Source organism: Meriones unguiculatus, chromosome 3, assembly GCF_030254825.1.
Source record: "Meriones unguiculatus strain TT.TT164.6M chromosome 3, Bangor_MerUng_6.1, whole genome shotgun sequence".
Lineage (NCBI taxonomy): Eukaryota > Metazoa > Chordata > Mammalia > Rodentia > Muridae > Meriones > Meriones unguiculatus.
In genome coordinates, this window is record NC_083351.1 from 78,035,124 (window position 1) to 78,061,028 (window position 25,905).

The window sequence follows — 25,905 nt, forward strand, 5'->3', positions numbered from 1 at the left end:
GAAGGGGCCTATGTGCTACACTCCCTGTGTGTCCAGGCAGTCTGCCTATGTGGAGAAAAGGCTGATCCCTTCTGTGGAGCTGTGCTAGGAACTCATTTTGTTTTTTGTTTTTTGTGTTTTTTTTTTTAACATTGTGTTGAAAAATGATACGAATTTTTAGCAATAATTGGTTAAAGTGAAATGAATAGGTATTAAGCTCTATTTGAACTACTTCAATAACTTTTATTACTCATAGTGACCCTTTGATGTAGGCCCTGTTATTTCTGTGATTTTATGGGTAAGAAAACAGTGGCATGCGGCAGTTAAGTGTCTTTGAGAATTTTGTACGTGAGTACTGTATTATTTCTACCCCTTCCTCCTTCCCCTCTAACTCTTACTGGGTGCCTCTAACTCCTTCTCAAACTCATGACCACCTCTTTAATATATATTTATTTATTTATGTATATATATTTATGTGTGTATACATGTATCATACAATGGCTGAGTCCACTTAGTGTTACTCTTATGTATATGTATTTAGGGCTGACTACTTGAGCTTAGGTAAGTTTATCAGGAGGCTTGTGCCTAGAGAAGATTGATTCTCCCTCAGCAGATTGCCTGTAGTCCTTCATTTAGGGGTGGGGCCTTGTGAGATTTCTCCCACCCATATTGGCATGTCAGCTAGTGTTTCATTATGTAGGTTTTTGTTTAGGCAACAATATTGTTGAGATCTCATGGGTGAGGCCTCCTTGTCAAGAAGAGAAGACACATCTTGCAGCAGATGGTCCATTGGTTCCTCTGCCCCTGTTCTCCATGGTGCTCCCAACCCTTATGAAGGAGTTGTGTTGCAGCTTTATCAGTTCGGGTTGGGCATCCCACAGGGAGCTGTTTTCTGCATTTGCAGCTTATCAGACCCTTTAAAAGGTTGTTGGGCCGAGGACCTTGGAGAGAAAAGATTGCCAAGTAAGCTTAGCCCTGTTACTGTGTTGTTTAGACTTGAAGCTTCTTTTGGGTTTTGCCCAGAATGACGTGAGCAAGAGTGCATCAGAAAAAATTTGCATATCTTCTCTTGAGCAGGGAGAAATAGAAGCTGGGTCTTGAGTACTTGAGGATAAAAGTATGAAAACAGGCCTGGGAAGGATTATATACATGTTTTTGGTGTCTCCACTTTATTTTTTAAGATAGTGTTCTACTAAATGGACTGATTGACTAAATTTGCTAGCCAGAAAGCTCTAAGGATCTGCCTGCCTACCTCCTCCCTCCAGTCCAGATGAGGACCACTGAACCTGGCTTTTATGATGCTTCTGGGGAGTCAAACTTACGTACTTGTGAGTGACAGTAAGCACCTTATTAGCTGAGCTATTTTCTTCGCTCTAGACATACATTGTTTACCATTGCCACCTCTGTACAAGAACATTTTCAGCATCACTTGTTAGTTAGAATATCATGATTTAATGTTCTGAGAGATAGTTGTAGAACATGATCTCACTGAATGTGGGGTTTCTCATCTTTACTAAAGGTTTTTAGCTGTGTCTGGTTAGTTCATCCCATTTATATGGTTATGGTACTGCTATTTTCTTACAGGTTAGGAATTTTTGGTGGCACATGTCTTTAATCTCAGCATCTGCAGAGGCAGGCTGCTCTCAAGTTTGAGGCCTTCCTTGGTCTATGTAGCAAGCTCCAAGACAGCTGTGGCTACATAGTGAGACCCTGTCTCAAAAAGAGAAAAAGAGTTAGGGATTTTATAATACAATTAATTTATTATAGATATGATTTAGAATGCTATTAGTACTGTTTTTTTAGAGTCACAGAATCTTTCCCAAGATGTTTTGGTTAGGAAGTGGAGAAGGGTGTGGCATCACTCGCTTACTTAATTTTTGAGTACTTACTGTAATAGTATGTCCAAAATAGAAAAAGTAGGTAATTCAGTGGGACAGTTTGTGTTTAGTTGGGGAGCTAGCCACAAGGTATAAAGTTATGGTAGAAGTAGTTGAAAACAATGCACAATATAATGGTACTTTACAGTTTATACGATCTATATACATCTGAGATGAGTAGACAGGTATTTTTATTTCACAGATGATGAATAGCTCAGTGTAGGTCAGCAGTAGAATTAGCGCATGCACTCCCACTCTTCTCTGTTGCCTGTCCAGTGTGGATGGGTGGGTGGGGGTGGCCAGCATAAGAGACGAGGGCACAAACACAAGTCCCAGGATTGTTCCAATACTCTCTTCTTTTTAACATTTCTAATTCCCCTATGCTTAATCTCCTGCCTTCCTCCTATTCTCAGTCTGGGGTTAGAGGTGTGTCACAGAGTGAGGTGTTTGCTGCATTTATTACTCAATATTAACCAGCTCTTGTATTTGTTTTTGCAGCGTAGCTACAAGGCCACATTACAGTGGCTGATGTATAAATATGAAGGACTAACAAGGTGAAGTGGTGACTCGTCTAGTCAGCTTTTCATTGCTATAATGAAATACCCCAGGCAGGCTACTTATGAAGATGATTTTGTTTGTTTAACTCAGAGGTTTGGAGGTTCCAGGGCATGGTGCCTGCATGGGCCCAGTTCTGTGTAGGGTCTTTATGGCTGTATCACATTATGATGTATGGTAATGGCAGAAATAGTGCATGAACAGGACATCAGTCAGCCAGGTTACTGTGGTTACATTTCAGAGGTATTCCTAACTAACTGAAGACAGAAACAAGAAAGAGAGCAACCCAGTGATCATACTCACTCCAAGAGAGAAGAGTTGCCTTTCAAGGGCACAGTTCCCATTAGGCCCCCACTCCTAAAAACCTTCTCACATTGCCACAGGGGGGCTGAACACATGAATATATGGGGGATACCCAACTATGTCCACATTGTAGCAGGGCCTTTCAATGTAGAAACTTGGAGGCAGAAAGCAGGTGAGACTGACTATGATGAGTGGTGTTAAAGGGACAGGAATGTGTGTACAGAGCTCTGGACTTCCTGTGTGTTCCTTTCATGTATTTGTATTAGAGCTCTTAGTACAATTTGCTGACTCATCCAGCTTCAAAGTTCTGTTTTGTAGGAGTTGCTTGATATTAAATGTAAGCATATCTGCTGCTGCTGCTTTTTGGAAATGATCTAAAGAAAATTTCTCCTTACTAGTCTACCTTTGTCCTTTTTTTTTGGCAATGGATTTCAGGGTTTATATTCTGGTTTGAATGTTGTGAATGAAGAAATCAGTAGCCACCCATAATTAATTCTAGGTTCATATATCTTGGTTTTCATTACATTTCAGAGGTATTCTATTTAAGGCTATCCCTCTGAAGAACTGAAGACTAAACCAACTTAACCTTGTTTAATTGAGTAACATTTAAAGGACACAGTCTAGGTGACCGTGGTTAGTTTACTCAGTGTGAACCATTCTTGTACTTTTTTCATTGTGATTGAGTATGTTTGGGTCTTTTTCCTACTTTTTCTTCCTTCTGCTTTTGTCATGTGTGAATTTTACACAGCAGTGTCTTTTAATGCAATTTTATTCAGCTCCTGATAATAAAAGTCCTGGGCCAGGTGGTGTAGTTGGGTGTCTGGAGGTGGACCTTGAAGCATTAGGCAGGAGGAGCTAAGGTTTAGTGGATGTCACACCCTATATGTGATAACCATTGTGTGTATATGCATGCCTTTTTCATCGTTAACAACTAAGATATAGAAGAAACTGACAAGAAAAGAGGTAACTTGTTCCTTGGGGTTTAGACAACCCTTTTACCGGATCACCTCAGACCATTGGAAAACACATACTTAAGTTAAAATTCATAACAGCAGCAAAATTACCGTTATGAGGTAACAATGAAAATAATTTTATGGATAGGGATCACCACTACATGAAGAACTGTATTAAAGGGTTATAGCATTAGGAAGGTTGACATTGCTGTAAATGGTACTGTTATGCAGGCTCTGATGGCAGAATTAATACTATGAATTACTCTCCTGTACAAAATGGGATTTGGATAAATGAAGATCAAGGATTTAAACTCCTAGGAGGCAGATAGAGAAGCCACAGTAGTCATTTAGGTTTGTTTTGCTCAGGCCCTGGCTTTGAAGGGGATAATTGTAATATAGGAGTAATAGCTAGTATTTGCATAGGCTTTAAGGGTATGTACACCTGTCTGTTGAATTTGATGGGATATTGTATTAGTTATTCATTGGGCAGTGGTGAGGTTGTGGTTTCTGAGGACGTTGGAGATTCCATTATTTCCTGTGTTGTGTTTTCAAGCTACTGAGTCCTACGTTCCGGAAAATGCTTTGGTCTTAGCCTTTGCTGTCTGTTGTAGAAAAAGGCTATTAATACATACTATTAACCTATAGATTACAGTGATTATTATTTAACTTGCTATCGTATCAATGAAAGACACAGATACCTGTTAGATTTTTAGTATACCTTAAACTCTGGGGCTGGGCAGATATAAACCTGCTAGGCTACCTTACTACCTCCCAGCCCCACATCCCATATCATTTGCCTTAATCAGGGCTCCTTCCCATCCATAATTCCCATATATAGTTGCTCATGCTTCTCATCTGGGCTGCATCTTTCCATCACTGATCCTCAGAGCAAACTCCTTCTGGCCATGTAATTCTTTACAATGAGCCATGGTGGTCTCTCTTCTTTCTTGCCTTTCCTGTCCTCTTTCGTGTCTCTCTTCCCTCTCCCATGATCCTGTGTCCTCCAAACCTGAGAACCTTAGTTTTGCTGCCTCACTTCTGCCCTGCCCAGGTATAGGCATTTAGGGATTGCTTTTTGGAAGCAAGGTTACACAAATGTCATTTTGGTTATATAAGGGTTTGCTCATAGAACAGTAAGAATTTGGGGGTGGGAGGGAGGGGGGAGTTGGGAGGACAGGTAGGTATGCAATTAATATCTGAATACAAAGCACCAGACCATGCTGTAACACATGTCCTCTGTTCCAAACCCATACTGTTTTCTTACCTTTGTGGCTATACTTTTCAAGTTTTCCAGAGAGCTAGCTACACATAGTTGCTATCTTTTTATTTTTGCCCACCACTTGCTCTTACCCATCCCTCACCACACCACAAGAAAGCCCTCACAGAGATGGCAGGGCTTGATTCACTGCTTATTCTGTGAATGTTTTGGCCTTAGCTTACTAATAGTTTTCAACCAGTCATTTTGCCCTACAGGGAGTCTGCAAATGTCTGCAGACATTCTGGACATTAAAATGGAGGGAAGGAATGCTATTGGTAACCATGGGGTGGAAGGCAAGAATGTAGCTAAATATCTTGTAAGCACAGAATGGTTCCTACCCCAGGAATTATCTAATCCCCAAGTAGTCGGTAGTGCAGAGGCTGAAAAATACTGGTCTTGTTCAAGCATAGAACACTAACCTCCATTCTTAAACATTTCCCATTTGACATCATTCTCTCTTGTCTTACAGTGAATTTTATTTCTACTTTACTGTTCTCTGTAGAGGACTCTTATGTAGTATTCTTGGTGTTAGTACTTTTACTGCCCACAACTCTCTTCCCAATCTCATGTTTTTGTTCATGTTTCTTATTATCCTTGCATGTCTCTTGGGTCCCAGGAGTTTATCCAGCATTTCTGGTGTGTGGTTCCGTCAGTACTCTATATTTGAACTCTATTGAGCTGTGGTCATATCCATACATAAGTACTTCTGCTTATCAGGTCCCAAACAAGGAAGTTGATCAGATTATTACTCTTCCTTGTCTCATACACTGACAGATATCTGACACTGCTTACTGAGTTCAGGCTCTCACATTCCCATTTGGCCAATCCACTTTCTCCTTCCTGTCCCAAGTTTCACAGTGCCGCCATGATGGATATAGAATCTAATAACAATTTTTAAGTCTCAGAGTGCTTCTTTAGAATCTCATTTACAGCAGATGTGTTCTAAATGCCTATATATAGCACTTGGAACCTTTGTGATCAAGCTCAATAGTTCCCCGTTATACCTGGGGATGCAGCACAGTGGTGTAGAATGGTTTCCTAGCATGGACCAAGGCCCACCCCCAGATCATAGAAAGTTGAGGCAGATGAAGTTATTTAGGTCAGATCCCAAGGGTCCACTCATGACAACTTCCTGTAATGCAACAGATAGTCATACTCCACAAAGGATTGTCTAAATGCCAGTAGTGCCCTTGTTAAGGAATAGCAAATTTCGCAAATAGCAAATTTAGTTTTCTCCTTAGGGAAGTAAAGAGAGAAATGCTGAGCACTAGTCCTGGTAAGTAGTCATTTGGAGGAACAGGAGGCAAAAGGGAAACAGCATGAAAATACAGACTGGAATTTAAGGGCAGTAATGAATTATATTTAAAATACTAGAAGTGCAAAGAGACCAATTGGGGAAGCCTGCTGATTTATTGTTCAATATGCTGGTCTTTTGGGGGGCAGGTAGTCAAACTGCTAGTTTGGGCCTGTGGCATCACATGGCCAGAACTGTGTCTGCTCTGTTCCTGCTCTGCTAGGCTCTTTATTTCCCAGTTTGGATGCTTGTTTTGTTAATTTTCCTATATCTTGGTTAGGCCTTCAGCAATCACCATACAAAGCTTCTTTAACAAGTAACAATGCCATCAGATGTATAGTAAGGGTTCCATTAATGATAAGAACCATATTAGTAAGCCTTTTATGCTACTTTGGTTTATGCTTTTATGGTACTGTGAAGTCTCTAAGCATGTATGTCTAAGCATGTTTGTATTCTCACTAAAAATTATAACCTACCAATTATTTAAATATTAATATGTATTATACACATTTATAAAAATGAAATAACCATCCTACTTTCTCAGGGCTAGTATTCCTTGGAATTGACATCTGTTCTCTTCTTCCCCAACTTTAAGAAATAAAGATACTATTTTTTAGACCAGGTTGGAGAAAAATTGAAAGTACAATGAATTTATATGTAATCCCTATTCCACCCCAAATGGAGCCTCTTGCCCCACTGTCAGCAGGTTCTGTACAAATTGGGTCCTGAACCTATGTTGATAGAGTAGCTCTCAGTTCTATAGCTAACCTTTAGAGTTCACTGCTGGTGTTTATGTGCTGTGGATTTTTGACAAGCGTGTAATGATACGTAACTTCTGTCACAGTATCCTACAGAATAGCTGCCCTTTTCCTAGAAACTTTTCATCCTTCTCTTCTAACCTTTCCTGGTACCCACTGATCGTGATTAGTGTCTTTATTACAGGTCTTCTGTACATTTTTACAGCACACATTCTAAGCCCAGATACTAGGTTAATGTTGAAAATCTGTAAGAATCTGGTACCCACCTGTGTCCATGCATATATTTACCTTTTCAGAGATGGGCCTGCTTTGTGCTATTATGTCTTCCTCATTTCTGGGAATCTGCTTAGCTGTTTAGATCCTGCATAACGAGTAAGACTGAAGAAATACTACCGTGTTGCTTTCTGTCTATATGCTTTAAGAGAATGGTTGTTTTCTTTCATAACTGGAGTTCTATAGGCCAACAGTTAGTCTGAGCAGATATCCTTCCATTAGTATCTAATGACCCTAGAAGAAAAGTTAAGATGAGGCTGCTCTATTTTCTCATTGCTGTTTTGCTAATCAGGGCAATTTAAAAGCCCTAGTGATACAGCATTTTGATAGCCCTTTAGAAGATGCCACCAGAACTGGTTGGTTCAATAGCTTCATATTACTTCCTAAGTTGCCCTGCATTGACTCATTTTGAAGGGAACTCTGGTACTGCCTGGTGTTATACCCATGTCTTGAGAAAACTTTATACTGCACTGTCATGAGGCCTGACACACAACTGAACTGTGAAGGATTTGGGCTTCTTGAAACTTAACAGTATGTTTTTCAGCAAATAATAATAGGAAATAAATTTCTTTGGAACAACATTATATCAGAAGAAAATGATGAATGTTTCTAAATCTGCTTGGTGTTTGTTCCAGACTTGGTATAACTGAGATAATGGGAATGGATGATTGCCCCCTGGAGTCCTCTTGTCCTGTGTACTGAATCTCTCTTTATTCTTCTTTCAGAAGCTCCTTGTGCCACACCCCTAATCTGTAGCTTTGGGAGGCCTGTGGACCTGGAGAAGGATGACTACCAGAAGGTGGTGTGTAACAATGAGCACTGCCCCTGCAGCACCTGGATGCATCTTCAGTGCTTCTACGAGTGGGAGAGCAGCATCCTGGTGCAGTTCAACTGCATTGGCAGGGCCCGCAGCTGGAATGAGAAGCAGTGTCGCCAGAACATGTGGACCAAGAAGGGATATGACCTGGCCTTCCGCTTCTGTTCCTGCCGCTGTGGGCAGGGCCACTTAAAAAAGGACACAGACTGGTACCAGGTAAAGAGGATGCAAGATGAAAAAAAGAAGAAGTCTGGGTCAGAGAAGAATACAGCAAGGCCTCCAGGGGAGGCTGGGGAGGAGGCAAAAAAATGCAGGCCCCTGAACAAGCCCCAGAAAGGCCTGAACCATGACCTTCCCCGGAGGCATTCCATGGACAGGCAGAACTCCCAGGAAAAGCCAGTCAGTGCTACAGCCTATGGGGCCCGCTCCCCCTGTGGCTCCCCTGGCCAGTCCCCACCTACTGGCTACTCTATCCTTTCCCCAGCTCACTTTAGTGGTCCCCGCTCCTCCAGATATCTTGGGGAATTCTTAAAGAACGCCATTCATCTTGAACCTCACAAAAAGGCCATGCCTGGGGGCCATGTGTTCAGAAATGCCCACTTTGATTACAGTTCGGCTGGTCTGTCTGTGCATAGAGCAGGGCACTTTGACACCCCTGTGCAGTTCCTGCGGCGACTGGACCTCTCTGAACTCCTCACTCACATCCCCAGGCATAAGCTGAACACTTTCCATGTGCGGATGGAAGACGACGCCCAAGTGGGCCAAGGGGAGGATCTACGGAAGTTCATTCTTGCAGCCCTCAGTGCCAGCCACAGAAATGTTGTAAACTGTGCTTTGTGCCACCGGGCACTCCCTGTGTTTGAACAGTTCCCACTGGTAGATGGAACTCTGTTCTTAAGCCCCTCAAGACATGATGAGATTGAATACGATGTTCCTTGTCACCTTCAAGGTATAGGTGTTGATTCACCTTGCCTGCTTTGTGTTTGTTAAAACTGAAAAAGCAAACAAGATGAAATTGCACTTTTTTTAAAAAATTGTAACTGGTGTGTTTTTGTTCTAGCCAGGAATTAGGTAACATGAGTATTTCAGGTTCTCCCAGTAGCTGGTAGTTTTTGTACTCTGATGTCACTGTACCGGGTACAGTTGGCTTGGACATTAATTTTATGTTCTTGTCCTGTGGTAATTTGAAGGATAAATGATGTTTATCTTTTCCTAACTAGGTAAAAATTTAGAGAAGAAATTACATTATTCTCTTTGCTGTGAAAAAGTATGAAACCTTTAATATGCCTAGCAGGCTGTGATCCTTGTAAACAGAGAAAGCAGGAAACAAGGGCTATGACTTCATATGAGCTGAATTAATTTTAAAGTTGTGAAAGACAAGACTGTTGATAACATCAAAAGGAAAGTGGGGAATAATTGAAAGCCCAGGCATGATCTTGGTTAGGGGATAGTAGTGGTCAGATTATATGTATGATAAAGACCTTATATGTATGAACCAGGGGCACATTTTAGCTATAACTTGATGGCAAAGAGTTGGGCAGTGAGATGTGAAATGAACGCTGTTGAACTTTCAAAGAAGAGATGCATGGTACATAGCCGTTCATAGCCTAAATGGTATCTATAGCATCAGATTAAAACGACCACCGAGAGTCTTCTTCCCACGAAACCCTCCTGTCACCACCTCTAGAGCCAAACACTTCAAAATTCTAAGGGAGTCTTCAAGGTTTTTGACATCAGGATTTTAAATCCTTATTCTCCAGTTTTCAGTACTATCTTTTGAAAAGACTGGTATTTTAGATGGATGACTACATCTCTCTCTCCTTTAGGGATGAATACCCAGTGTTTCTGCTGCATGTTAGCAGTGTTGAACCAAAACATATATTCTCATTATAGGAACAATCTTGCAGGGATACTTTTTAAAATTAGAGTTCGTTTTTTTCATGTTTCTGTTGCCTTGTATTTTTTGGTGGCGTGGTGCAGAATCACAGTCTTGGTGCTGAGTGATTATTGAGAACTAACTGTTGGTTTAGCATTTGAAGGTTCAAGTGCCTGTGAGTGGTGTACTTATTTTTTGTTTTAACTTTGGGCAGTTGCTCTCATCTAGCAGCATTGTAAACCACTTTCCTAAAGTATTCCTACGCACTTAACATTTTTTGAAGTTTTTTTTCTTCTGTAAACATCTCTTCTGAAGTCTTTCATCTGCATGCTCTATTCTGCCCAGGAGAACTCAGGATCTGTTGGAGTTGAAGGAAAGCCTTTGTTTACTTGCCATGATTTAAGTTCTTTTTCTTTTCTTTTCTTTTCTTTTCTTTTCTTTTCTTTTCTTTTCTTTTCTTTTCTTTTCTTTTCTCTTTTTCTTTTCTAATTTTTTTTTCTCTCAGACATTCTCAGAAGCTAAGACATTGGAAGTTTGAGAATGCCTTTGTTCATTTCTTTAAAAAGATTTTTTTAAAAACAAAACAAAACAAAACAAAACAGAGTTTCTCTGTGTAACCTTGACTATCCTGGACTCACTTTGTAAGCCAGGCAGTTCTCTACCTTAAAGAGATCTGCCTGCCACTGTCTTCTGAGTACTAGGATTACAGGCATGCACCACCTCGCCTGGCTCCTTTGTTTATTCTTTTTTTTAAAATATTTTTTATTTTAATTTTTATTAATTACACTTTATTCACTTTGTATCACTCCCATAAACCCCACCTTCCTCCCCTCCCTATCAAACCTTCCCTCCCCCTTCTCCAACCCTGCCCCTCCCCAAGTCCATTGAGAGGGAGGTCTTCCTCTCCTTTCTTCTGATCCTAGTCTATCAGATCTCATCAGGAGTGGCTATATTGTCTTCCTCTGTGGCCTGGTAAGGCTGCTCCCCCATCAGGGGAAAGTGATCAAAGAGCAGGCCAATCAGTTCATGTCAGAGAAAGTCCCTGTTCCCATTACTATGGAACCTACTTGGACACTGAACTGCCATGAGCTGTATCTGTGCAGGGGTTTTAGGTTATCTCCATGCATGGTACTTGGTTGGAGTATGAGTCTCAGGAAAGACACCTGTGCTCAGATTTTTTGCTTCTGTTGCTCTCCTTGTGGAGCTCTTGTCCTCTCCAGATCTTACTATTTCCCACTTCTTTCATAAGATTCTATGCTCTCTGCCCAACAGTTGGCCATAAGTCTCAGCATCTGCTTTGATAGTCTGCAGGGCAGAGCCTTTCAGAGGCCCTCTGTGGCAGGCTCCTAACTTGTTCCCTGTTTTCTTCTTCTTCTGATGTCCATCCTCTTTGCCTTTCAGGATGGGTATTGAGCATTATAGCCAGAGTCTTCCCTCTTGATTAGTTTCTTTAGGTGTACAGATTTTAGTAGGTTTATCCTATATTATATGTCTATATGAGTGAGTATATACCGTGTGTGTCTTTCTGCTTCTGGGATAACTTACTCAGGATGATCTTTCCTAGATCCCATTTACCTGCAAATTTCATGATTTCCTTGTTTTTTATTGCTGAGTAATATTGCATTGTGTAGGTGTACCATAATTTCTGCATCCATTCTTCAGTTGAGGGGCATCTGGGTTGTTTCCAGCTTCTGGCTATTACAAATAAAGCTACAAACATGGTTGAGCAAATGTCCTTATTGTGTACTTGAGCCTCTTTTGGATATGTGCGTAGGAAGTGCTATTCCTAGTTGTCTGAGAAAGCGCCAGATTGATTTCCAAAGTGGTTGTACAAGTTTATATTCCCACCAGCAGTGGAGGAGGGTTCTCCTTTCTCCACAACCTCTCCAGCATGTGTTGTCACTTGAGTTTTTGATCTTAGCTATTCTGATGGGTGTAAGGTGAAATCTCAGGGTCGTTTTGATTTGCATTTCTCTGATGGCTAATGACGTTAAACATTTTTTAAGTGTTTTTTGCCATTCGATAGTCCTCTATCGAGAATTCTCTGTTTAGCTCTCTTCTCCATGTTTTAATTGGATTGCTTGATTTGATGCTTTTCAACTTTTTGAGTTCTTTATATATACTGGATATTAGCCCTCTGTCAGATATAGGGTTGGTGAAGATCTTTTCCCAATCTGTAGGCTGTCGTTTTGTTCTGAAGGCATTGTCCTTTATTTTATAGAAGCTTTTCAGTTTCGTGAGGTCGCGTTTACTGATTGTTGCTCTTAGAGCCTGTGCTGTTGGTGTTCTGTTCAGGAAGTTGTCTCCTGTGCCAATGAGTTCAAGGCTCTTCCCCACTTTTTCTTCTAACCAATTTAATGTGTCTGGATTTATGTTGAGGTCTTTGATCCACTTGGACTTTAGTTTTGTGCAGGGTGATAAGTATGGATCTATTTGCATTTTTCTACATGGAGACATCCAGTTAGACTAGCACCATTTATTGAAGATGCTATCTTTTTTGCATTGTATGGTTTTGGCATCTTTGTCAAAAATCAGGTGTCCATAAGTGTGTATGGGTTTATTTCTGGGTCTTCTATTCGATTCCATTGATCCACCATTTTGTTTCTATGCCAGTACCATGCACTTTTTATTACTGTTGGTCTATAGTACAGCTTGAGATCAGGGATGGATATACCTCCAGAAGATCTTTTATTGTAGAGGATTGTTTTAGCAGTTGTGGGTTTCTTGCTATTCCATATGAAGTTGAGAATTTTTCTTTCAAGGTCTGTAAAGAATTGTTTGATAATTTGATGGGCATTGCATTGAATCTGTAAATTGCTTTTGATTGTCACCTCTCTGGGTAATGTAGTACTTTAAATTATACATATTTTCTTTTGGAAACTTAGAAATTGTTTTTTCACTATCTCCTACCTGACATTGTTAGTGTCTTGAAGTCTGATGATATTTTTATTCCCTTCTCTCTATGTCTTTATCCTCTCTAAAGGGTTCAGTTTTTCTCTTACTTATATCTAGTGTTCTGAAATCCTACCACAATGTGGTTTCTTAGTCCCTCTCTCTTCATTGGGCTGTGTTAGATCAGTGAGTATATAAACTTATATCCTTACTTTGGAGAAACTTTGCTTTTGTATTATTTCTTTAATAAATTCATCTTTTTTTACTTACTGGATCTCCTGTTCATGTGACATCATACCTCTTAGAGTGACATTCCTGACCCCCATTTGATGGGAGAGAAAAATCTTTGAGTTTATCTGTTATTTGTTTCCCCTACTGTGTTATACTTTCTGGAAATGAAACATTTCCTTGGATTTCTCTTCTAATATTTTGAATTTTCAGGGGCCTTTTGTTTTTTGAGACACTCACTGTGTATATCAGGTGGGTCTAGAAAGGATATTCTTGCCTTTGCCTCCTAAATGCTGGAAGTAAAGCTGTGTGCCATTAAGCCTAGCTTCAGGGGCTTTTAAAATAATACCACATTTTTGTTTCTCAGATGTGATTTTTTTTTTTATTATATTTCCGAGTAAGAAAAAAGAGCTGAAGTTAGAGAGTAGTCTTGTTTGGGTGTATTGCTTGATTTTCTGACGTAGTTTTTGTTATGAGGTGGAACACTCCAAAGCCTAGTGACCTCATGGGATTTAAATCCCTCTCACAGTTCCGTGGCAGTCTTGGGTAGGATGATTTCTCATGTATATCCAATAAGTGATAGACTGGTTGGCTTCTAGTACCCTAGCTGGAATGGATTCTCTATTATCTTTGTTCACTGTCATCCTTTACTAGGTTAGAGGATGAGGTTGAGATTTTTTTTAAAGTTGTGGTTTTAATTAAAACACAGTTGTATATATTTAAGGATCGTAGTGTAATGTTTTAACGCCTGTTTATATTATGTGTTGATATTTATAATCTGTGTCATAAAACATTCAAAGCCCTGGTTATTTGAAAAACAATAGATAACTGTAGCCATTCCAGTTCAGTGAGACAGTAGAACTTTTACTCCTCCCAACTGAACATAGTTGTTTGCCCATTAACTAGACTCTTCCCACCCACCCCACCCCTTCTTCCTTACCTAGCTCTAGGGTAACCACTGTGCTTACTCTGTACCTCTACATTCTACAACTCTGTGGACCACAGGGTGTTAGTCTTTCCGTGCCTGGCATAGTTCTTAATATTTAATGTACTTTAGGTTTATCCATTTAATAGCAGTATGATTAAATTTCTTTTGTGCCTGAATTTGTGTGTATACGCACATAAACAAAATATTTTCTCTATTCATCTTCTGATGGACTCAGTTTGATTCTATAGCTAATGTGAGTAAGGCTTCAGTGAATGTGAGAGTACAAGTACTTCTGACACACTTGATTTCTTTCCATTAGCTATATACCCAGTAGTATATACTGGATCATATGGTAATTCTAATTAAAAATTTTTATACGGGTCATCCATGTTCTGTTATTATTAGGTAATTCATAATTTTTTGTTTATGTTTTTATTTTTGAAACAGTCTACTTTGTAGCCTTGGCTGGCCTAGAATTTGATATATAGATCAGGCTGGCCTCAACCTTAGGGATCAGCCTGGCTCTGCCTTGAGAGTGCAAGGATTAAAAGTGTGAGCCACCATGACTGGCTTAATTATTAATTTTTTTTAGAGGAACTTTTTACTGTTTTCTCTAATAGCTCTACTACATCCCATTGGTAGTACATGAGGATTTGTGAACTCACTCAAATGGATGAAGCTGGAAGATGTAATTACTAAATGAAATAAGCCAGGCACATAAGTCAAATACTGTATGACCCTATTCCACACAGAGTCAACAACAACTGATCTCAGAAGTGTAGAAAGAATAGCTAAAGCTGGGAAGGGTAGGGAACACCCTTCCCAGGGTGAGAACTACAGTTAGTTTTTTAGAGGTGGAATTTGTGGTTTTGTCTCTTATTTAGCTTAACTGTTGGTAGTTTTAAAGGGAAATGCATAGAAACACCTTTATTTCTACACTTTAAAACTTGCACATCTTTTATGGGAATAAATTAGGAGACTTGTGATGGACACCTTTATTTTTATGTCCATCATAAGTCAAACTTTGCACATGTGCTAGGTGGAGTCATCAATGTATAATCTTAGTATTTAAAATGTAACTTAACTGTCCTAAGCCTAACGCTGTAAATAATAGCATCACAAATGGAATTAGTAAGTAACATATATTATCTACATCCTGTACATTGAGTATTCTGAGATTTCCAAGAAAAAAGGTCCAGTTCTTGGGCTTGGTTCTTCAGGAGGCAAGATGAAGACTTGATGATGATATGAGGGATGATAATTAAGAAAAACCAACAAAGTTGTGATCAGAAGATGAGCAGAACTGCTTGGTTAGAAATGTTATAGAGTAAAAAATGAGTAGGAGATGTCGAGAGTAGATTGGGGCAGGGGCTGTTTCTTTCAAGCCAAAGAAACCTGCCATGTCCTTGTGAGTATAAATTTAGAGGTTTTTTCAGCATTAAAACAAACAAAACAAACAACCCTATATTAATATACCCCAAAAGTTGCTTGAAAGGTTTGGGATCTAGAGACAGAGTTGAAGCTTTTTCACATGAAGATAAGAAACTACTGCCTGGAGATAGTGGAGACTAATAGGAGTGGATATCTGCAGGAGACTTAAGGAAAATGCCAGAATTGGAGACTCTTTGACTGTAAAAATGAAGGATCTTCTTTAGTTTACTTCGATTCCAAACCAGATAAATGATGTTTTTACAGGCACAATTAAGCAAGGTTGGGAAAAATACATGATTTTATGGGAAAGGAGCAGAGGTCATTTGTGTATGTTTAGTTAACTTTCTGTGAAGGTATCTCACAAGCACAGTTAGAAATAAGCATTTAGGGTGAACACATGGGAGTTTATTTTTAACGTTGGTGGATAAATCTTGGGGGAAAAAAAGCTTTGAAATGGGAAGAGAAGAAGCAGCAGCTGTGATAGAGCTCAAGACTAAATCTTGAAGGTGTTGATCAGGAAAAGGGTGGAGAAAGACATAAATTAGATAGGCCTGAATTACTTGTATGCTTGCACACACACTTGTATGTAAGCGTACACAGAGATAATGGAGTGGTACCAAGAACTAACTGCTGGTATTAGAATCTGGTCAAGGGGTTTAATGAATCCTAGAGAAGTCACCAGTACCACAAATGAGGCGTTAGTCATGGGTCAGTGTTTCTGGTGCTGTACCGCAGAAGTTTGGGTGAACTTATTTATAGTATGTTCTTATCACAACCGTACTTTTAAAGAATTTCCAATTCCAACAGGATGGTCACATTCTAGGCCATGGTATTCCACAGTTCCCAGTTGATAATATGTTGCTGAGATGTTTACTGTGCTCATTGGATTGCTATTCTCTTGCTCTACCCCTTAATTCTTCTGGCCCTCCCCAGCTCTGCTTCTGGCCCCTGCTCTCTGATTCAGAAAATGGTTTTGTTTGATCAAGTTAAAAGGGACTTGTTGGATTTCTTTACTACTGTGTGTCATATGTGATTGTACTAGTAGGACTAGTGGAAAGTATATACGTGCATTTTCATGACTAACAAGCACAGTCTTATGAAATATTAGGCATTTGCCAGGAAAGGACTTATCTACAGAATTCTTCAACTTAACTTACATATAATAAGACATGAAGTTAATAATGGCCTATTAAGTTTTTATTTATATTGTAATGATTAAATATTAGTTATTTATAGTTACATAAGAATCTCTGGGATGTATTACATAAAATCAACAAATCTATCAATCAAATATATGTTTTATGCTTAAGTAAAATTGCATAAAACTAAATGGAGAGAAACTTAAACTAATCCCACTGATCTCAGGAACAAGGCAAAACTGTCCACTCTATCCATATCTCTTCAACATAGTACTTGAAGTCCTAGCTAGAGCAATAGAATTTTTTTTTTCTATGGCTCAGAAATTTTCTGTAAAAGACATTGTGGAATAGTTATGGAAAAAAAATTCAGAAACTAAGTTTGGACTCAGGCTTCCCCAGAGTTTGTTTCCTGCAAGGTTAAGAGACAAGATAGACATGAACTGAGTTTGACTTTGGCTCCTTATTTTCTTTGTAAGCTTTCATAAGGTGCCCAGGCTGTATAAGCTTCTGTCCCTCCTGTTTGAAATGGGAATAACAATCATGAATCCTTTGTAGCATTGCAGTGAGAGTTAAATAACATATGGACGGAGCACTCACAGACAGGGCAGCCCTTGATAAGTGCACAGTGAATATTCTTTGTCTTCATCATCAGAGCCATTGTTACCAGCACCTTCTGTGCCTGGTAACTTCCGCTAGCAGCACTGATGCATCATTGAGCATTGTGTTGAGTAGGACGAAGGAAGAGAATGGAAGTGTTCCAGTGCCTCATCGATAATTGAATTGACTTCTGGATATGGTCCCAGCGCTCAGTCGGTATGGCATGAGAGACCTTGTTTTCACTGTTTTAGGACATAGGTGGGTGACATTGCAAGAAGTTCTTCCCAGTCTTCCTGGTTTTGGCAGAGCTCCCATTCCACAGTTTATAGTGTTTATGGTAGATACCACACACTATCCATTCACTCAGCACACAGAGCTTTTCATGTTGCTGACACTGTGCTAGGTACTGAGTTAACAAGGATGACTGAAGTGTGGCTTCTGCTCTCAAGGAAGAAGAGGGCCATGTAAACAAGTACAATAAAAAGGTTCCCTCCAAGGGCTATTAGATGCCTTTGCAGTGGAAATGGAAGAGAGAGCCGGTCTTTGTCAGTAAATCAGTAAATGGTAAAAACCCTAAGTTTGACTTTTGGCAGGTAGCAGCACATTCTGGAGAAGAAGCCACCATGCAGTGTTGTAGAGTGCTCCCTCTTCTCAGCAGTATTGCTGTTACATATTGCCCACGAAGATATTGGACATGCTGACTAATAATTTAACCCCCTGGTCTTTCATATATTGGGATGAACTCTGAATATTTAGTCCTGGATAAACAGTGAAGGAATAAGGTTGTGATTTGTAAACACTCAGTAAATAATATATTTGACTTCTAACATATCACAAGTAATATATAATTATAGTTCCTAAATTAGCTGTGGTGATAGCTGGGCAGTTTTGGGAATGAGGACAGTTAACATAGTAATTGTGGCTGTTGTAAAATTCTGGGCTGCCAATACCAAGACAGACATTTTTGGGTTACAGCTCATCAGAACAATGTTGTTGGTACATGTTGGTTCACTGTATGTAACACATAGACTCTAGAGAATCCTGGTGGTTACTGGCTGGTTATAAGCATATCAGTTTGTTGTTTGGATTTGGATGGACAGACAGTGTAATAATCCGGGCAACACATTTTAGAAAAGTAAATTGAAGCAAATGTCTGTTTTGAATAAATTTGAGTTTGTTATAGTGATAGCAATCATTTGCTATTATTCTAACAGGACAGCTTAAGGATATACAGTACATATCTTGCTTTTTATATTTATTCAGATGATAAAATGTTTGCTTTTTGTTAATCCTGAGGTGCTTTTTAGCACTACTGGAGATAAAGTTGCTTTCCACCGTAGCCGTCCTCAGCCTTGTGTTTTCTCTGTGCAGGGAGACTCATGCATCTGTATGCAGTGTGTGTGGACTGCCTGGAAGGGGTTCACAAGATCATTTGCATCAAATGCAAGTCACGATGGGATGGCAGCTGGCACCAGCTGGGTACCATGTACACCTATGACATCTTGGCTGCCTCTCCCTGCTGTCAGGTTGGTATCAACTGAAGTGAGGGTACAGTGGATGGCATCAGGCTGCTGTCACCAAGTTAACTTAGAGAGTTAAAGGCTGCTGCCTTGTGGTTACTTTGAGGGAGGAATGAGGGCTGAGAGTAAAGAATTCAGACGCTTGAGTTGTCACCTTGAGGTAAGACACTATGTAGTGAAGGGGATATATACAATAGAAGACACAGTATTTTTTACTTGTTAAGTCAAAAAATATTACAAAACAGCAGAACACCTTGCTTCATTTGAAACATGGAAAGTGCTCTGCTGAGCTCTGCAGCAGGTCAGGTAGCCTGGGAGTTAGATTTCTGTGCATGGTTTCTTTAGTTTCCATTTTGTTTGCTTGTAATTTTCTCATTTGTGTAACTAGTTTGTACTGCATTTGTAGCAAAAGGTTATAATTTAAACCATAAAGGAAAGTTTTCTTTTTAGAATAAAGACAAAATTTTCTTCTTTATACTTTCTGTGAGATGTTGCTAAAGCCAAAACCCTAGCATCTTGCATTTAACTTGTGTGAGATTGACCAGAAAGATTTTTAATTCCTAAAGTGCTAGAAGCAGCAGCATTCTTCTTTGACTCTTAGGAGCACCTAAAGTGTAGTTGTCAGAAGGAAAGGAGGGAGGTGCTGACAAAAACCCTATTAAGTAAGATGTAGAAACCAAGAAGATAAAAAATCCTAAGGAATACCTGAGTTTATTATTGCATATGCCTGAGGGAGAACTTGTTACCTAATTCCCTGGGGGGCGCTCCTGGGCAGCAGAGATGGTTTTGCTGGTGTTGTGTTAACCTGTATCCATTACAAATAATGAATATTACATTCAGTTACAACAGGGGTTTGTATCATTACCATTGTAATTTGACTTTTAAAAAATATTTTTCTAGCATCAGTTTGCTTAGTGGACCTTTTTCTTTTTAGTTCAGAGGCAGGCAGAGACAGTTTCCCCCACCCTCATTCTAGTATTTTCTGGAAAAGAAATCTGCTCTTAAGTGAGGTGGACAGCCTATTTTTGTTGTTGTTTGTTTGTTTGGAATAAGGTTGACTAGTTTTCTGCTCTTGTAGTATTCTGACCACATTGCCAGATTCAAGGCACATAATCCTCTATTACTCACTGTCATGTTTTATGGTTACTACTGTGCCCAAGTGTGCATTCCTAAAATGAGAAAAATCAAAGAAAGTGATGCCTTTCTCTGCACATATATGATGTAGCAGGAGGGTTAGCCTTTTAATTACGGAAGTGAGGAAGTGAATAGAGTTTTTTTTTTTAAACTCATGGCACCTCAGATTGCATGGGACCTTGCAGAGGTCTTCTGAATGGATGCTTATAATGAATGATTCAAGTTTTTTAATGTTTTCCCAAGTCTACACAAATTTTGTCACAGTGACTAAAACATGTAATTCCTATTCTAGTGTTCTCTCTACTACATGTTGAAAGGTCATGAGATTTCTATGTCCTCAGAGAGAAATAGGCAGTGTGTCCTGCCCACCAGCCCTTTGGTCTACAGTACATTTATTCTTTAAACTGATATGTGCCACAAACATAATTTCTGGCCCCCAACTGAAACGGAAAACCTATTTGAATGCTATTTATTGTTAATTATTGTTAACCAATTGAAAGTATTCACTGTGAGAATATAGCTTGTAGGCACTAAGGAATTCAAAAAAGTCTTCAAATAAGTCTGAGCCAAAAATAAGCAGTAATTGGTTATCAGGAAGGAATAACAGGTTAGGGAGAACTTTCCTCTGGACTCAGGGATGAAGTAGTTAAAGGGGAGTTCATTTTGGGTTATAGAGAGCTGGTTCATATGTAGGTGAAATGTGCACTCTGAAGCACATGTGGCTTACAGCCCAGCTGTTCTTGGGCATGGTATTTATCACTCTGTACCCTTTTGATCCTCTGAAATGCAGATTATACTCCCTCAGAGGAGTGCTTGGATGACAATTTTGTTAGCAATTTTTAGGAAGTATCTAAATTAAGACTGATTTTGTTTTTATTATTAGTTACATTTTATTAACTCTGAATCCCAGCTGTATCCCGCTCCCTTATTCCCTCCCAATCCCAACCTCCCTCCCTCTTCTCCCTGCCCCTTTCCAAGTCCACTGATTGGGGAAGACCTCCTCCCTTTCATCTGACCCTGGTTTATCAGGTATCTTCAGGACTGGCTGCAAAGTCCTCCTCTGTGGCCCAGCAGGACTGCTCCTCCCTTGGGGGGTGGGGAGGTCAAAGAGCCTGCCATTGAGTTCCTGTCAGAAATAGTCCCTTTTCCCCTTAATATGGAAAACCAATTGGTTACTCAGATACCACGAGCTACATCTGAGCAGAAGTTCTAGGTTATATCCATACATGGTCCTTGGTAGAGTGTCAGTCTCAGAAAAGACCCCTGTGGAGGAGGGAGGGAACGACGGGGGGGGGGGATACAAAATGAAGAAAGTGTAGTTACTAAACGATTAGAAAAAGAAAAAAAAAACGATTTGTAACTTCTGTAATTTCTGCCTATCCACTTCACTCCCAGATCTATTGCTGAAGGGCTCCAGGATTGTGCCATTAGAGGCAGGGCACAGGTAAAGATGTCATATGCTAGTGAATGCCAGAAGTCTCAAGATACACACAGCATTCCTGCTTAGATTGCTAATTTTGTTTGGATCTTTTAGGGAAATTTTATTTTTTTACATCAAAGAAAACGATTGTTACGTAGGGTCAAATGAAAGTGTATAAGAGCTATTGAAATAAACCTGGACTCTTCAGGAACTCTTTTTTTTTTTTTTTTTTTTAATGTAGAATTGGGTTACAGGGAGCCAGTTTTCAGCCACTTGCATAAAATCCTGTGGCTAGGTGGTTGCTGTTAGGTAACTTTGGTGGAGATGTTTAGTTAGTACAGTTGAGAATTTTCTCATTGATAAGTGCCTCATATTAAGAAAGAAGCTGGGAGACTGTAATCCTTAGAAAGATGAAGATGATGCCAGAATGTGTATCTTAGATATGCATACTTTGATTCTGCCAATAAAGGATATGTTTCACTGGAAGTCAGTCAGTTCCCAGCATTTTGATGAGATGGCTTTGGAGGTTCATGCTGTCTGTCTCCCTAGGCTCGTCTGAATTGCAAGCACTGTGGCAAGCCTGTGATCGACGTGCGGATCGGGATGCAGTACTTCTCTGAGTACAGCAATGTCCAGCAGTGTCCACATTGTGGGAACCTGGACTACCATTTCGTGAAGCCATTCTCCTCCTTCAAAGTTCTCGAAGCTTATTGATGAAAGCTTTGCTTTAGTAATAGCTATTTTATTGATATTATTACTTTACTACATATCTTTTATAGGGGAACATTCTGTGACATTAATTTCTTTTCTAATTTAAAGCAGAGTTTACTTTGTATATTTGTGCCACTAAAATGAGGGCTTCCCCTTGCCCTGTCTTGATCCCCAAATATCAGTATGTGGTTAAGACTGGAGCCCAGGTGGGAATTTGTGCAGATTTTGGTCTCATGCAGAGTATCTGATGGAGTTCTAGGGTAGTAGGAAGGATGGGTACCATTTAAGGGTGGGATTCTGTGCTAAACTAAAGATGAGGTAGGAGGTGAGAGGGAGCTATTACTAATATGTTAGCTTTCTTGAGACGCATTGTTACATCTCTGGGCCTTGGAAAAATAAGTGACAAGTGAATGTAAGTGAGCCTGGAGAGCCAGTACTGTGTTAGGCTATCTGGACACTGTTTTTCAACACAAGCTGAGGTATAATTTACTCCACTGACAGATGATCTAAGAGTATAACAAATAGTCCTTGACTATTTGTGTAATTTAACAGTTTCATACTGGAAAGAACATCCAAATTTTATGTGACACTTGAAAGCTATTGCAGATGTTTTAGGTGAGCTGAATCTAACAGGTCTTGTGATATGAATTTGGAAATGACACACACTGAATCAAGAGGACAGAAAGATAGGACTTGGTTATTTGGATTGTGTCTCTAGAGGTTTAATTTCGGAATCTACAGAACATCTGCACATTCTGTGGTTTTGGTGGGCATCATTTACAGAGTGCATTGCTAAAGTACTGCTTGGTATGCAGTTTTTCAAAGGTAAACGTCTAGCCTAGCTGCTGTGTTGTAGAACCAACCATGCCACACTTCCTTCTCATTATATCTGTTGCCACATTGACTCATTTAATACTGGGTTTCCAAAATTAGAGTTGACCTGAGGAAGGAAGGGGAAATTTGTTAGAATGATGAAAATTAGTGTTTATTCTTTTAAAAGTACATTCATTTTTGGAAGCAGTAATTCAAACAGCATATCTGAAAACAGATCATTCTAAAGATTCCCATGATCCCTTACTGTTGGGTAAAAAAAAAAAAAAAAGTCACATACAGAACACCAAGTATCCCCAAAACCAGCCTCTGTTCACTAGAAAGTGGAGACTTAAATGTGCTCAAGACCTCCCTTGTAGAATTAGAATTAGAGAATTACTTCTTAGGAAAGAATTAGGTAACTGCAAGTATGATACAAAACTATATTTTAAAAGACTACTAAAAATAATCATTTTACAAACAGGCAAATTTGGGGTTTGTGTAAATATTTTATATCACTTACTTGGTTTATCCCACATCCTACTAAAGGGGGGTTTCTTTTCAAAATTGTCTCAGCATTATTGCCAATGAATTTTAAGTTCTACTGCTGAAGTGCTTGGTGTTTTGTTTGAAACAATAGCATTAAAGAACCTGTATATCAACTAAAACTCTTCATATTTGGATGAATATTCTTCATCAGTTGGTTTGTTGCTTCTGGTTTAGTGTTTGATGATCTGAAAACTTTTACTTCTGCAAGAAATGTTCAAATTGCCTAGAATAGGCAGAAATCATTATTGGTCAGATGGTTTTTAATGCAACTATGTGAGGTCTAAATGACATGATACTTACAAACTTGTTTTTGATGCACAAAGCTGTAATTATGAACTAGCTGTTTCCCTATGAACCTGTTGTGCACTCAAGTTTAAATTTTTGTTAAGTTTCTATTCAGATTCCATATTTGTCTTTGCATTTGTTTATGATTTTTAAAATAAATAAACTGTTGTAATGCTGTTCTTTAACATACTGACATTTTCTAGTAAAACTTCATTATATTATTGTTCTGAAGTCAGTCTATTCATTGTGCCCAGTGAGTTCTTTAGGTTAACATAAAACCACTGTGGGACTATAAGCAACATTCTATTCTTGTTACTTAGATTATTGTCTGCCCTCAAAATGAAGTGGTTTTTCACTATAATTGGATAACATTTGCTTTTGATGTTATGTTAATAATAAAGACTATAGATGTATATAGTCTTATAAAGAGAAGCATGATCCCTGTACAATAATATTTACCATTTGCCTTTTAGTGCATTAAATGCATTTTTGTCTGGAAAGGAAATTTTGACATATTTGAGAATAAAATACAATTGAATATACAATACTTGCTATGAAGGTAAATCTTACTCTGGAAATCTGCTGACCTTAATGTTTTCACCAAACTTTGCCTGAACACCTTGATTATAATTGGAATATGTCAAGAACGATCATCATTTTTGTTGTAGTTGGGATATTAAAGGGTATCAGTCATCCAGGAGATATAACTTGTGTTTTTCTGATGAGTAGTGTTCAAACTCATTTTTTTCCAGACTGACTACTAATTTAAAGTGATTTTTATCTACTTTAACATTTTTAGTCATTTCTTTTTAAAGAGTTCCATGCTTTGAGCAATTAAAACTACTTCAATTTTGAGAGAAGCTAATTTCTGATTATTTTCTCTTCAGGCCATTTCAGCTCTCCGCTTTCATCTGATCACATGGGAAGCACTCGGTAACACTGGGCTTCTACCTTTAAAGGTCGACTTTGTGCCATGAAATGGAAGCATAAGCAGATGGTTTTCTATTGCAAAGAAGCTTCTCCAACATCCTGTAATTTCCTTTTTTTTTTTTTTTTTTGGTAAAAGGGGTTCATTTTTCTAAGGAGAAGAAAATTTTATACCTGTTTTTGGGAAAATTAACTTATGAAGAAAAAATTCTATATGTTTAAATGCTAAAACTTAACAGATTGATCCCTAACTTGCTGGACTACCAAGACTACCTTTCTGAGTTCTTAATGTCTTTCTACAATACCAATGCTGATTGTGCAGTCTGCTCTGTGCCTATTTTCTAACCTGTTTGATTTTCTGTTCAAATCCTTAAAGGAGTTCTTTAGTAATTTTAGTTGGGAAATTGGGGAAGCGGTGAGGAGAAAGCACTTTTGTTTAGGGTGTGATTCCCATAACAGGATGCTTCTAACCTAGTTCATCGTCATACCTTGTTGACTTTATTATTTTTCCAGCTAATTGAAAGAAAATACAATGAATGGACACCATGAAAACCAGCTCAAAAATATGTTGTTTATAAAGATTTCTTGTCAAGATGTCTTAGATTGCACTTTTGTTGAGGGAAGCCAATGTAAATATTTAAAGAATGTTGATAAAGTTGAAGCATTTGGGTTATGGAATCATGTGTGATGTTAGAGGGTTTCTGTATGTGAAAGGTGTGTATTCAGAATAATAAAATTTTAGAAAATATTGAACTTTGCTTTAATGTGTTACTAGATTTTGTTGGAGTTTTTTCAGAAGTGAGGTTGGTTGGTAAGAAAAGATAGTAGAGAAGTAGGAGGATATTCTCAGAGTTAAAAATATGTCCAGAACACTATTCTAGAGGTAAGTACTATAACTAATCAAAACTACAGATTCTAGTCTAGCAAGATGACTCAGCACGTAAAGGTACTTGTTACCAAACTTAACAACCAGAGTTTGATCCCAGAACCCACATGGTGGATTGAAAGAAACAACTCTAGAATTTGCCTCTGACCAGAACAGAATGTAAATGTTCTGGTGCATGCATACATGATAAATGGAAAAAGAGAGAAAAGGAGGAAAAGACCCACAATTAGAAATTCTTCACTACTCTCAAGGGTGTATCACATGTAAGCTTCCTTTACAGCAATAGACTAGCAAGTCAGCCTTCCCCTTGTTTCACATAGGTAATATAAAATTAGTGTTCTGGTTATAAAGAATTCTACAGTATAAAGAGTGTTAAAGAATTAAAAGCATGGTTTTGAAACATCCCAGACGAGCCCCCTATAGACACTGTCTTAGCCTATTGCTGTGAAGAGACACCTTGACCAAGGCAACTCTTATAAAGGAAAACATTTAATTATGGGCTTGA

General features: G+C 38.9%; 1 protein-coding gene across 2 annotated transcripts in view; it reads left to right on the top strand.

The window, feature by feature from the left end:
* Heca (hdc homolog, cell cycle regulator) overlaps window positions 1-25,262 on the top strand; it is a 48,999-nt gene extending 23,737 nt beyond the window's left edge. Inside the window, exons 2-5 of one of the 2 annotated variants that reach the window (XM_021626781.2) lie at window positions 7,976-9,016; window positions 18,530-18,684; window positions 21,782-21,962; window positions 24,475-25,262. In XM_021626781.2, coding sequence (XP_021482456.1) covers window positions 7,976-9,016; window positions 18,530-18,684; window positions 21,782-21,946 — 1,361 coding nt within the window. In that variant the 3' untranslated portion in view covers window positions 21,947-21,962; window positions 24,475-25,262. Of the gene's footprint in view, window positions 1-7,975; window positions 9,017-18,529; window positions 18,685-21,781 lie in introns of both variants that reach the window. The other variant, XM_021626780.2, reaches the window with a different exon arrangement.
* The last annotated feature ends 643 nt before the right edge of the window (window positions 25,263-25,905 follow it).